Raw genomic sequence first — 13433 nt, 5'->3', positions numbered from 1 at the left:
TAGTAACCGATTGTTTCTCATGTGTGAACTAGCACAAACAGTCTTGGGTTTTCTATGTACATGGTGCAATCGTAACATGTTTTGTTTTGTCTTTATGGAAAAAGATCATAGGCCTGTTCTAAGGGTGTTCACTTCACTTCTTAAAATTGATTTTCCCCTTAAAAGACCAACGTTAAAGCCATGGCTCACCAGACAGCATGTCATGTCATTTCCTTTGTAAAAGCACACTTGTGGGTCATATTGCTCTTTACATTTCCCAATCTCATCGTTCCTCAGCGCTCCATTGTGGCAGCAGATGGCTCTTGCTTTGATGCTGTGGATTTCCATGAGCTCCGCATTGTTTTGCTGTCATAGTCGGATATACTCCACAAAGGAAAGACTCATGATACCTGCACACAATGCACATTTGAGTACATTTGAATGCTTTTGTGTTTCCTCCTAAACATCTTGTAAGGGTGATATTAGGAGGAGTATTCATTACTGGTAAATGTAATGTTACTGTTAGTAAGTAGGTGGTAACGTCCCAAATGATCTGTGTGGTTCACACATCACTTTGTGAAATTGTGATGTAGATCTAAAAATAAGGCCAAGTCGCTAAAATTAGCTTTTACAGTATCTGTGGAATTTCATTCAGATTGAGTTCCGGGTCCCCATCATAACTCTGTTTCAGCGTATCTCTGCACCAGCAGTCCCACTTCCATCATAGGCTCCACTACCACTCAACAGCCTGTTTAGAAAGGCTCAGTGATGCTTCACTTTCACCATGCTAATCCCTCTTCTGCAGTGCTGGAATTCTAATAGCCCCTGCTTTACTCGCTGTGCTGTGATCCAATGCTATTGTCTTACATTTTTGTTAGTGGAAAATTAAGTATAGACCAGTCTATTTTTTATTTATTCATTTATTTTGCTATAAATATATTTGATCACAAGAGACAAAACTGTGCCAGTTGTGCCAGTGTGAAATCAATAGACATTTATCAACCTGAAAATCAACATCTATTATTGACCAAACATTGACACAAACATGAACAATAAAATGACAAATGGAATAAGGCAAACTAATTACAGAATATATGCATGGTTTGAAAACAGCATCAAATTTGCAGATGGGTAAATGAAGTGTAATGTCCAGTATAAAACCACCAATCAAATCAATGTTATGTAGCCTCTTTAACTTGAACTTTTATTGCAGCATTTTATGGAATTATGGAGCCTTTCATTGTGCATCACACATCGACTAAAAAATACCCTTTATTAGTGTAGTTTAATATTATGGCTGACTGTACACATTTACATACAGACAAAATAATATGGAAGTAAAGCATCTGCCAAGTCAGTACATCTCATTTCTCTTAACAAAATAGGACCAGTGTTGTTGTTTTTTCTCCCACTGAGCATTATTTTTCCCCAATGCTACGGTTCCTCAAAAACACATTTGCATTGCCATTTATCATTGGCTACTGCTTATGCCTGGTGACATTGATGTCTCTGCACTGATTTCAGTAACAAACAAATGGCTATGTTTTTGTGAACCATGGTGCAGGTCACAGTCATGTGTGTTGGCGGATGCCAAATGCTCTTTTAGTAATTTGCCCAGCACACATGTTGTGCAACAAGGATACTGGATGGGATGAGACAGAATACTGTCAGAGAGAGAGAGATTGCACTCCATTTGGCTGTTACACTAAGGACCTGTTCATATTATTTTGGTGGGAAATTAACGATTCTAGCATTAGTAACAACTGTCTACACTGCAAAGCAGCCCCAACAATGGAAAGAGCTCAGCACAGATAGCCTCCACCCCAAAGTGTTAATATCTAACAACCTTGGATCGACACTGAACAATTAAATATTTTCTCATGCTCCTGCACACCCTAGTTATAAAAGTGGTGTTTTCTTGGTCTCTGTGAAACCTATAACTGCTGCAGATGTACTGTATATATTCATTTGCTTCAATAAATCAATGTGAGGGAATGTATGTATGAATAGAAGGGGGCCCGCTGAGACTGCCAAGTTTGCCTTTTTTTTGTGCTCCACCCTTGTTCACACACATTTGAGTTCTTACTTAGAAACTAAAGATACTTCCTCTCATTCCCTAACTAATTACTTTGCACTCGTTTTGTGGCAGAAGAAGAACTTTTTTATTCCCAGTATACCATGAGTATATACGTTAAAGTCAGAGTTAATTGCAGAAAAGCAGAGTGGTGTATCAAGGAATGGGCTTTCTTTTATTTTAGCACAAGTGATTTAAGGCCGGAAGAAGTATGATGCACAGCAAATACAATTACCACGGCTGTGACTGGCCCACATTTACATCTGCAGGTTTATTCATAGTGAAGGAACCACAGCGTGCGTGTTTGGCCTCTGTCCTCAGCAGCTATTAGAACCTTTGACTGCAGGCCTACTTTAATCCTCCTCTAACGTCTTCCACTCATTTAAATGAACATAAATAAGCCAGCTGATGTGGCGAGGATCACATTAACCTTGACCCCAGGAGTGTGCAGCTCAGTGACTCATCAACAGTCACTCCCATCATGCAACACTGTGTATTAGCCGTCTGGGGAAATCGCTTAAATGTCCATGTGGGTGATAATGATTGAACAGCCCTGTAAAAGGAACTTTACTTCCTTGTCGCCAGTGAGATCTCAAGAGAGATTTGGAAAGGAGAAGCTTGAGGGTCCATTCCCACGAATGGATATTTATCACAGGCGAACTGTGAACTGTTTTACGCTCAGGAGACTCCCGTAATAAACGCTTTGAGGAAATGAAAAATTCATGCAGAGTTAAATATGGATCCTGGAACAGTCACTGCACATTAAGCACCGTCAATACTGATCAGCGCTGACATCCGTGCAGAATGGAAGGAGAGACGTCTTTAGGAGTGAAAGGAAGAGTCAGGAGAGTTGCTCTGACAGGTGTTTATGATGAGCGAGTGTAGCAGTCGGATGTGCTGCTTTTATCGATGTAATCTAACTAACCGTAAAAACAGATTGCTGCTCCAGCAGCAGAGGCAAATTTTCTCCTCAGACAGCTTTAAAAAACATCAACCGTATGAGCTTGGACTCATGTCAGACACACTTTTACACGTATAAATTATAAACAAGATGAAATTCACACTGGTTCTCAGAAGGTGTGTGCTATGTTTGGAGATGCCTGCATGTGTTTGGACACATTTGTAATTTGTCAGACATGGTGGTCCGCCCAGTGACATCATGGAAATGATTTAGCATGCGGGGTCCATCCATGTGTTAGTCCACCTGTCATTTCCAACAAGATGCCATTTAGTTACATTCTTCGGATGATTCAAGGAAGTGCCATGTGCCACTCTTTGTTCCACATTCAGAAAATGCCCATTTATTCACCAACAAACAGCTCAATCTGACAAGCAGAGAGCAGTATCGGCTCCAGATTGGGAAATGTGTTGTGGTATAGTGAAAGAAATTCTCTTGGATTTACTGTCAGACCCCTGAGAATGGAAGGACCATGTCACTGAGCAAACACTTTAGATTGGCAATATAGATGTATGTAACAAATATTTCATATGAGTAAATAAGAGCAGATTGAACTGATATTTTAGATGAAATTATGAAGTTTAACACATTTATACAATAAGCATAATAACCTGTTATTACACAGATGCATCTTTGCAACTAGTAAGTCAATTGTCACTGATTGAAACTGAGAAAAAGACAGTAAATAAACCATATGTTAATCATTAATCTGAAGTAATACGCAGAAAGTAAATAAAAACAACAACCAACCAAGGCATATTTCTTGTGCATTACGCCTCATCGATATACAAACGGCAATGTGTGTTTCCACGTTTTTCTTTGTGTGAGGATTAATGGAAAAGAGATGTGACTTTTCAGAGGTGTTGGCTGACTGAGACTGTTCCCAGAGGAAGAACAATAGCATTAGTCGTCTCAGCAGGTGTACTCCAAAACAAGTTTTCACATGCATTAATACTGGAATTACAAAAGGCCCCTTCTAGCTGTTGTAATTATGATTGGTCCAAAGGTCAGATATTGTAGTGTAAACACAGACTGGGCCAGCAAAACAACACTGGAAAAGAATGTTGAATGATGTTGATTTACAGTTTAATATTTTAATAGTAGCTCTGCATGATTCATAAAAAAAAACTCCTTAATATTTAATTATCCAAGTACACGGTTGCTTTATATTATAATTTAATTATGACTTGCTGTATTTTTTATCAATGTGTCTTTTAAGTCCAAGTTGGCTCAAATCAGATCAAATCAATCGAAGTTATTGTTATGTAGCCCGTCTGACTTAAAATGGAAATATTAGCACCTTGTAAGGCCTCCTTGAGGACTTTTGTACTCACTGGCAACATTACCAGTCAAACATCTTTATATTACACCTGCCCCAAAGGTTTTCTCTGTGATGGAATGAATAAAATTACACTAGTCCAAGTACACCGTTTGAATTTCCAATAACCAATTACCCGTCGTCCGCGGAAGTTCTGCAGCTTTTTGGTCAATTCAGCATACTGAATCAGCAGAGCTGAGGCTGTTGCCTGTCGGCGAAAGAGAAATCACTTTGATCGGCTGTCAGCTGAACAAATTGCAAAATAAGAAAGACAGAAGTGACAAATCCAAACAAGCAACAGCTAAGAAAGAAACACAAACGGGAAGCTTTTCCCATTTTTGTTTGCTTGCTTCGGCGTTCCACTTTTCCAGATCACAGACTATTGCCACCTAAGGATCTGGATATTTATTGCGTCACATGCATGCAGCTAATGTAGGGTACATTCTGCAGACATAGGTCATAAAACACAGGTGATGTGAAGTGACTTGGGAGTCTACTTCTTTCAGCTCCTTTCACCACAGCAGATCATCTGCCTCCATCTTGTTCTATCCCTTGTGTCCTCCTCTGTTACACCAACTGTCCCCTTGTCCTCCTTCTCTGAACCTTCTCTATGGTCATCCTCTTTTCCTCCTGCCCAGCAGCCCCAATCTTCAACGTCTTTCATCCAATATAGTATCCCTCTGCACGTGGACAAACCATCTCAACCTATAGACTTTATTTCCACATCGTTCAATCAACCTTAGCTGTCCTTCAAAATATGATATTTTCTGATTCTGTCCATCCTGGTCACTCCCAATAAAAATCTCAGCATCTATAGCTCTGCCACGTCCAGCTCTGCCTCCTGTCTTTTAGACAGTGCCACAGTATATGCATCCCTTTTGTTACCAGGCTGTTTTGTTGAAACCTCAAAGTGATTGGACCTGAAAGATCCTGATGCTGCTTGTTCCTATGATACCAAATACAGACAATCTTTAAGCCAGGTGTCAATTTTAAAACAATTAAATGTCCTCACCTTCCAATTAACATTTATTAATGTGCATTTAACACATTTATTAACAGATTTAGCGCAGCTGTCCATTTGATATCCATGCTGAGACAACTTCACACCTCTGGAGTGTTAATAATAGTGTGAATAGTGTCTCTCTGTCCTGCTAAAATGCTGTGAACTGCAGCCCAGGAGTTACTTTGTCATACAATGGTTAATGTAGCACTGCAGTGTCTCACAGGTCAACACTTTGGGGATATCATCATCAATGTGCAACAGAGTGTTTGATTTAATGAACACTAGTGACTTACTGCTGCCTGGTTTCCCACAGTGCAGTTCACTCATCTGGAAGCAGGAAGTAAACAAATAATGCCATGGGCCAAACAGCTGGGGATGGTGGACTGTGGGCAGAGACACAGGAGACTGCTGTGCTGCTTTACACTGATGTATCTGTTTGTAGATGGAAGGACTTGTTCTTGGCCAGTATTTAAAATAGCATCTGGTCCAGTCAGCATGAATTCATTCTTCAGATTAATTAGTCATTAGCAAAATTACAAAATTGGATGTCATACTTTTTGGTATAAATTATTGTAAATATACAATAAAGTGCTTTTTAAAGCAAATTTAGCCAGATTATGGACATTCTGTAATTACTGCTTTCAGTATTCACCCCCCTGTGCCTTCCCTCAATCATTCATATGGTGGTGGTAGGAGGAGGAATTCATTTTTTTTGTATTATTGCCACCAGAAAAGTAGTTCTTGATTGGCCAAAGATTTATGGAATACAAAAGTTTGTCAAGATTTACTGCCAGGCCTTTGAGACTGAAAGACCCGTGTCATTGATCAAACACTCTACATCCCTTGGAGCTGTCGGAATATAACGCTATTAATCATGTATTTTGAAAACATTAAACCAAAAAACAAGGGAATTTGCCTCACTTTTCATGGAGACTGCAGCTTTACATTGGAGCTGGTGAATAGCTACCCAACATGTTACTGTCAAAACTTTCCAATGGATTCTTAGGTTTTATAATTATTTTAGGTGTTGTTAAGGGACATTATACTTTGCAGCTGTTTTCTTTTTTTTTGGTATACATAATGCTGCATTTGTAATCTGCCCCTGGAATCTAACATACTGCACCATGCCACCATCTGTGTTGGCTGGTTGTCTAGAGTGTTTTAAAACGTTTCACCACCTCAAATGACACTGCCAACACCTTTGTTGTTGACTTCAAAAAGGAAGAAAAATGCAGACTATATGGCAATTCCTGTTGAAGCATCTTTAGTGAGTGTCACAGCAGTAGAGTAAAAATATGAAGTGGTGAACAGAGTTCAAAGAAATACGGATACATTGCTGAACTGCACACAATAAAACGGAAATATTTTCACTCAACACCTTTATGAACAAGTTTTAACTGGAAAAAAAAATGTCCATCGCTGTCCAACTACACATTTATATGATTGTACTCATATACTGATCATGATTATTATTTTTTAATATTGTACGACATTTAATATTAACATTTATTAATCATGTTGTGAGTGACTGAGAATCGGGCCATAATATTTAAGGCTAGGCGTAATTTATTTCTAATACTGTAATTATGGTATTTGTATACATAATACTGTAATGAGCATGACCAATCATCTAATTTGTAAGTAAACAACCTGCCTACTTACACACACCCAGCCTGTGCTCTTATACTGTAGATCAGTGGCAGTTTTAAACCAGTTTCACTTGGATATCAGTCAAATTCAACCCAAAAAACACAAGAATCCAAGAGTACAACCCCCTGTGTACGTTGTCTTGAAGCTTTTTGGTCAGGAATAAGAAAAAAACATCATGTTTAATACTTTGTCTGTTTACTGATCCACAATATTCTTGCAGTGCTACCCCTTCTTCCACGATTGCTTCTGATACACATCAGTTTCCAGTTATGACATATAAACATATTATGTTCTGTTGAGACCATGAAAGATCAGGGAAAAAAAGCTGCTGTTTTTTTGTCTTGAGGAGACTGTGTCAAATTGAGGAAGCAGTATGCAAAGCATTCATTAAAGTGATGCACAGTCACTGTATTGTAACAAACTAGAAAGAGAGAAAATGTTCATTTATCAAGCGCACACAAAGCATGGGGTATTTTGTGAAATAACATTAATTTCAAACAAAAAAGCTTGCGTCAAGGGAAAAAAATTCACAGGGCACAAAATCCATCCGACATAAGTGTCGAGCTCTGCTGATATCTTTGACATTTACATATTTTTCAGCTCCAACACAACAGTGATTGATCAGCCACTGAGGGGAGAAATATTTGCCGGATGTCACGGTGGAAGCTTATCTGTCAAAATTAAGATGTTCTTGCTTCACTTGAAGTCTCCGTCAATTTATCCAGCAAAGGTTGACTTCACACATATATATCCTCAACACAACAGTGAGCAGCATATGGAGAAAGAGTGGGATCAATAGTGAACACAGAATCAATGTCATCCATGATGAATGATGAATGTCAGGTAATGGGCAGTATTGACATAATTTTCTTTGTTTTGCTTTGTTTGTAATACCGTTCATATTGTTGGATCAAAGTCTGATACTGAGGTAAACGAGGCTAAAAGACTACTTTGGTGCATTGTGGGTAATGCCAGAAGGACAAAAAGGACATACAAAAAAAAGAAAAAAAAAACGATTTGGAAGGAAGAAATGAAAAGACTGACAGATAAATCATGTGTTAGGGATACAGGATTGTCTGAGAAGGCTGAAGAGAAACAGATTTCATTAAAAGTAAACTCAGAACTAAAATATACAGTAACCCTGCAGCTTTCATATCTTTGCTCTAATTCCGAGCAACACCACGACAGGCATTTAGAAATGTTACCTCAGCTTCAGAGGAGAGATGTACAGTTTATTTTGTTGAAATGCATTGCCCTCATGGGGAGCAGCTGAGCTAATTCTTCTTAAAAGCAATGACTCATCAGGGAAAACGGAACAAAAAAAATAAAAAAAACATTTTCTCTTTGTGAATTTTCCCCACAGGTCTGATTCGACTGCAAGAACTTATAAAGGCTCCATCCCGGTACAACATCCGGCTAAAGATCCGACAGCTGCCTGCAGACACCAAGGACGCCAAGCCGCTTTTAAAGGAGATGAAGAGGGGGAAGGAGTTCCACATTATCTTTGACTGTGGCCACGAAATGGCAGCTGGGATCCTAAAGCAGGTGTGTGTCTGTGTGTGTGCATGTGTGTGTGGGTGTGAGAGTCAGAGTACTATAAACTCGTGATATACCACAGCCTAGAACGCAGAGTGGTCGTGATGTTCTGAGCAGACAGGTTTTCAGATGATGTTGATGAGGTGCATGCACAAAGTATGTAACTGTGAACAACTGCGAGTTTGTAGTTTTCTACACAAGCTTGCTTTTCTTGACTCATGATCCAAGTAACATTATGGGTTGCCAGACTAAATTCAAGCTGAACTCAAACATTACCCTTTGTCCTCTGCCTCTTATACATCACTTGTGCTGTTCTTTCTTGATATTTTTTTGAGAGTGCCTGCATGATCTTTTGGTTCAGGGACAACCCACTCTACCTCATCCACACCAGACACTGAGCTGCACAATGAATTTGAGGACAGTGATCCATAAATTATCAAATGTTCTAGACTCTGTCAGGAGCCTGGCAGCCATATTTTAAATAAATTGCAGTTGTCAAAGAGCTTCTTTTAAAATTCCTGTCAACACACACAAAGCAAAAATTAAATCCGCTGAAAATAAAACGGGTATTTTACTACTCGTTCTTCTTTGGATGATATTCATCTCATTCTCGCAAGATTTTTAGATGAAGTGTCCTATGTGATAATGCCCGTGTCTGTGACAGGACTATTAGTCATGAGTAACAATGCGCTGAAATGAGAGATTGCTTTCTGGCAATCTTTCTTTGCACCAGAAACAATTGTCATCTCACGTCCGTCTCTTTGGAGAAAAGTTTGCTTCATCCAGACACTGAGATGTGATCTCTGAGGATTGTCTCATGCTAACTCTTTTTTCCTATCCAACATTGCTTTTATTGCTGTAATAAATGTAAGAATACACACAAATTATCCGAAAGAGCAACATCAAACACGGTGACATTTGAAATCTTACTACCTATATAGTAATAATATATGTTCTTTATTGTGGGTTAGCTCTTACACATGATGACTCAGTTCAGACAGCATATTGAGTGTAGAGTTCCGTGGCATTTTTCTCATCAACGAAAGGTGTGAGAAACACTTTTAATGATAACACAATCACAGTTAGTTGTGATTGGATTACTGGAGTGATAATAAACTAAAATAAAGCGCATTCTGAATCTATTCAGCAACACATATTCAAAGGATAAAAGCTTGCAACTTAATCTGGCATACAGTGTAGGGCATTCTAAATAAACAGCATATTTGTTTTATTCATGCTTCTGATAAAACGTAATGTTTTTGCCTCTGTGCTCATTTTGTGTAGCAGTCAACAAGGGGTCAGTCTGGACTTTATTAATGAGGGGAGTCTCACATGCACTAACACGTGCAAGCTATTGACAACACGCACGCATGCATGCATGCACGCACACACACACACCATTATGTCCAAATCACTACTTAATCATCCGGTTATCTCAAGGCAACAAACACATTTTTGCGGTACCATGTCTTAATTATGTAATTTAGTTGAATAAGAAATGTCATAGTCATAATGTGCTCCTGTCAGTTTCACTTTGTTCCCCTCTAATAAACCTCCCTTTCCATGTGATAGAACCATTTTTGGACAAGGCCATGCAATTCAGAAGCTTGTCATTCTTTGATAAGGACACATTTACTTGCATTAAAATAACAGGGAGTCAGTACTTTGAGGAACAGAGTGAATGTGTACTTGACTTGATGGCATTTTTCAAAAATAGCCTCAAATTTTGTGACGCATCGGCAATTAACAAAGCTACTGTTTTGTAGAATTACATTTTTTTTAAATCAATCAATCAATCATTGCTCAAAGATTCACTACTTTAAACATCTATACGAACACATCTATTCGTAGCCTCGCTAACTTTTCGCCAAGTTAGCCGCAAGGTAGTAGCATGTTAATGCAAAATAAAGATGTGCTAGCATATTGGTGAAAGGACACCTCGTCGTTTCAGTACACCACCATGTTCTGTGGTGACTGTGCGAAAATGTCTCACCCACCATGAGGACAGTCTTTTCAGTCCCACCTCCCCGCTCCAGACATCGCAGCTGCTGCTGATGAGCCGCTGCCTGCCTGGTGTAGCGTGATAAATCAGTGAAAATTAAAGTTCCTCCAAAAATTTTGAAAATCAAGTATGCACACCATCGGGCCATGCTCAACCCATATCCAAAGTCTCAAGGTGATCTGACTGGTCACGAGATATGCCTGTCACAGACACAGACACAGAGACAGACAGACAGACAGACAGACTGACGCAACTTGCTTCATAGATAGATGGTCTATATTTTCATAATGCCTTTCTGCTTTTCCCTTTCACTAATCCATACCCATTCACACAAAAAAATGAAAATCATTGACCCATTACACGTTAGATTGTTTCCTGTGGTATTTTAAAAATATGACCTTCAGACTGAACTCGAGCTGCCATTTTCTCAGTGCTATACACAATGATTTTTTTTTTTTTTTTTGTAAATGATGATATTTTGCACTGGGTAATCTAATTAGTAAGCCTTCCTATTTCACCTGCTTGTCATCTTCATCAAATGTTAAAGTGACATACTGTCACTCTCCCAGGGTTTTTAATCAGTGCCCAAATGGTAGTTTGCCGTGGAGGGTCAATGAGTCCTTTCATTATTCATGTCAGAGACAATCCCTTCTAATGGGAGGTAATGAAAAACTTAACTGTCCTGCCCAGATATTCTCATGATGTGACACGCCAATAAGTCAGAGTTCCTCTGCTTTTCATCAGCTGTCATCAAAGCTTTATCCATAAAAAATAGCGAAGAGACAACAAAGGGGACAATAATAGCTTCTAGTGAGAAGATTGATATTGATTTGACTTTTGTTTCTCTACAGGCATTCTTTCAACATTTGATACACAAATACCAGCAGGGGAAAACTGCATTGGTAGCAACTGCAATGAAATGGTTTAGTTGTTTATATAGTTATCACCATTACTATCACCAGTAATCAAAGGTTAAAAAAGTCAATACAAATCAGTATCAAGAGGCTTGATTGCTCATGTGTTGCCAGGTGTTGGACTTTTATTTTGCAAATTAAGTTTTATTTGTTCTTGGACATGTATCATAGAAATTTGGATCCACACTCAAATCACAGTTGTATGCAAGTGCCATGTTGATAAATATGTATTTCTTCTGCCAAGGAGTTTTTTGTTGTTTTTTGTCCAGAACCGGTTCCAACAAAGATTGATAGATATTAGCACTTTACATATGCCTATCTATGAATGGGCATACTTTGGTGTAGAACTAGGTAATAATACAGACTCAAGAGTTGGCTCTTAGACCATTGCCAAATGTCAATTTGTGTTTTCTTTTTTTTCAAAAATGGAAACCTCGGAAAAGTTTTCTACTCTCATCTGTAATCACAAGTTCCAGGCAATGGTTTTACTTCCGCTGCCATTGATCGTGCTGGTCCTCAGATGAAAGGCAGTAGACTCTTTGAAGGCTTTTCGAACTGATGCCAGTTATTATCACATCCTGCCTGTTTAATTGTCCTCTGCCCACCGTCCTAATTTGTAATTCATATTGTTTTAGTCTCTGCATGGCAGGCAGCCATGACAACACTATATAGCTGAAATGGATTGGTGTGTCTCTAGCTCTCATGCACACAGAGTGAATCATAATAGAATAATAGCGCGAGGAAGGTGATTGTATTTTAGAAACTAATCTCAAAGATGTATTTTTAGAAAATGCATTACCCTGAAAATAGTGTGAAGGAGTACATGTTCTTTTTCAGCAAACTTATTTAACTTGCTTAGGAAGATGAGCAACAATTTCAGGCAGATGACAAAAGTCTGACTCTGGGCACCAACAAGGCAGAACCCAATATATTCATGTGAAATTATATTCTCTTCATCAACATAAATCAGAAAATGGAGCTGCAGCAGCAAAACGCAGTTCCTCTATTTATTAAGACTCCCTTTCTCTGCCAGGGTTTAGTTCTGATGTTCGTATTGAGACTATTTAAACATCTACAGTCCTTTGTTGAACCGTTTTAGTGCATTGCTTTAAACATGCAACTGTTCTATTGTCCATCCATTCACATTTTGCACCATATCTTGATCCATCTTATGGCAACGTTGATGTTGACACCTTTCACAGTATTAATGGGCCTTTTGATTGTGTGGGACTTGGGTCTGACTGTAGTTTTACAGCCATTCAAACAGATAAAAAAGTGTAATGTGACAAAATGATCTGAGCTCTTTCTGTGTTAATTTGTAAATGTCTGTCCATATCCTAATCACTGTCTCTTTCTGTCACTTTCGTTCTAAGGCTCTTGCCATGGGAATGATGACAGAGTACTATCACTACATCTTCACCACACTGGTAAGAAGAAAAAGAGGCCACTGCCATTTTGTTATGAGGTTTCACTCAAATTCCCATATCTTGCCCATATTGATGGCCAAAAAATGGAATAACGCTTCTCCTCAATCTTAATTTTCTGAGTTGTCAGTGTTATATTTATTTCTTTGGGTCATTCCTTCAATCTTTTTCCACAGGAATAAAATAATAGCACAATCCTTCATAACATCAAGACAGCTTTTTTATTTTTTGCTTTCTCATCCTCCTCCTTTTTAATCCCCTTCCTACTATTTATGTGCTCTATTTTCTAATTCATCTTCCTCCTTTGCCCTTGTTCAGACGGTCTTCTTCCTCCTGTCATCTTCTTCATATTTTGTCCTCTGTGCTGATGTTTTAAGAGGTGGATATCTCTTATGGAGTCAAATTTCTGCCACTTTGTAGGGGCCAACTCTGGTCCTGCAACAATTTCATTTGCAATAGCCCTGCACAGTCCTTTAAAGTTTCTCACCCATTCGCACACACACTTATAGACATAGGGTACATCCATCCATCCATCCAGCTATGGCTTCTTATCCATGAAGGTCATGGTCAAGGTC

The 13433-nt window shown here is 38.7% G+C and overlaps 1 protein-coding gene across 2 annotated transcripts in view; it reads left to right on the top strand.

Moving 5' to 3' along the window:
• Positions 1 to 13433, top strand: part of grik2 (glutamate receptor, ionotropic, kainate 2) — a gene marked incomplete at both ends in the record, with an annotated part of 185142 nt that overhangs the window by 72099 nt on the left and 99610 nt on the right. For both annotated transcript variants that reach the window (XM_083900835.1, XM_083900836.1), the window contains 2 exons: positions 8346 to 8527; positions 12808 to 12861. In XM_083900835.1, the coding sequence (XP_083756961.1) occupies positions 8346 to 8527; positions 12808 to 12861 (236 nt within the window). The remainder of the gene's footprint in view (positions 1 to 8345; positions 8528 to 12807; positions 12862 to 13433) is intronic.

The sequence above is a fragment of the Microchirus variegatus genome (assembly GCF_963457635.1).
Source record: "Microchirus variegatus genome assembly, chromosome: 1".
Classification (NCBI taxonomy): Eukaryota; Metazoa; Chordata; class Actinopteri; order Pleuronectiformes; family Soleidae; genus Microchirus; species Microchirus variegatus.
The sequence above is the reverse complement of the archived record's forward strand: the minus strand, read 5'-3'. Positions and strand labels throughout refer to the sequence as shown.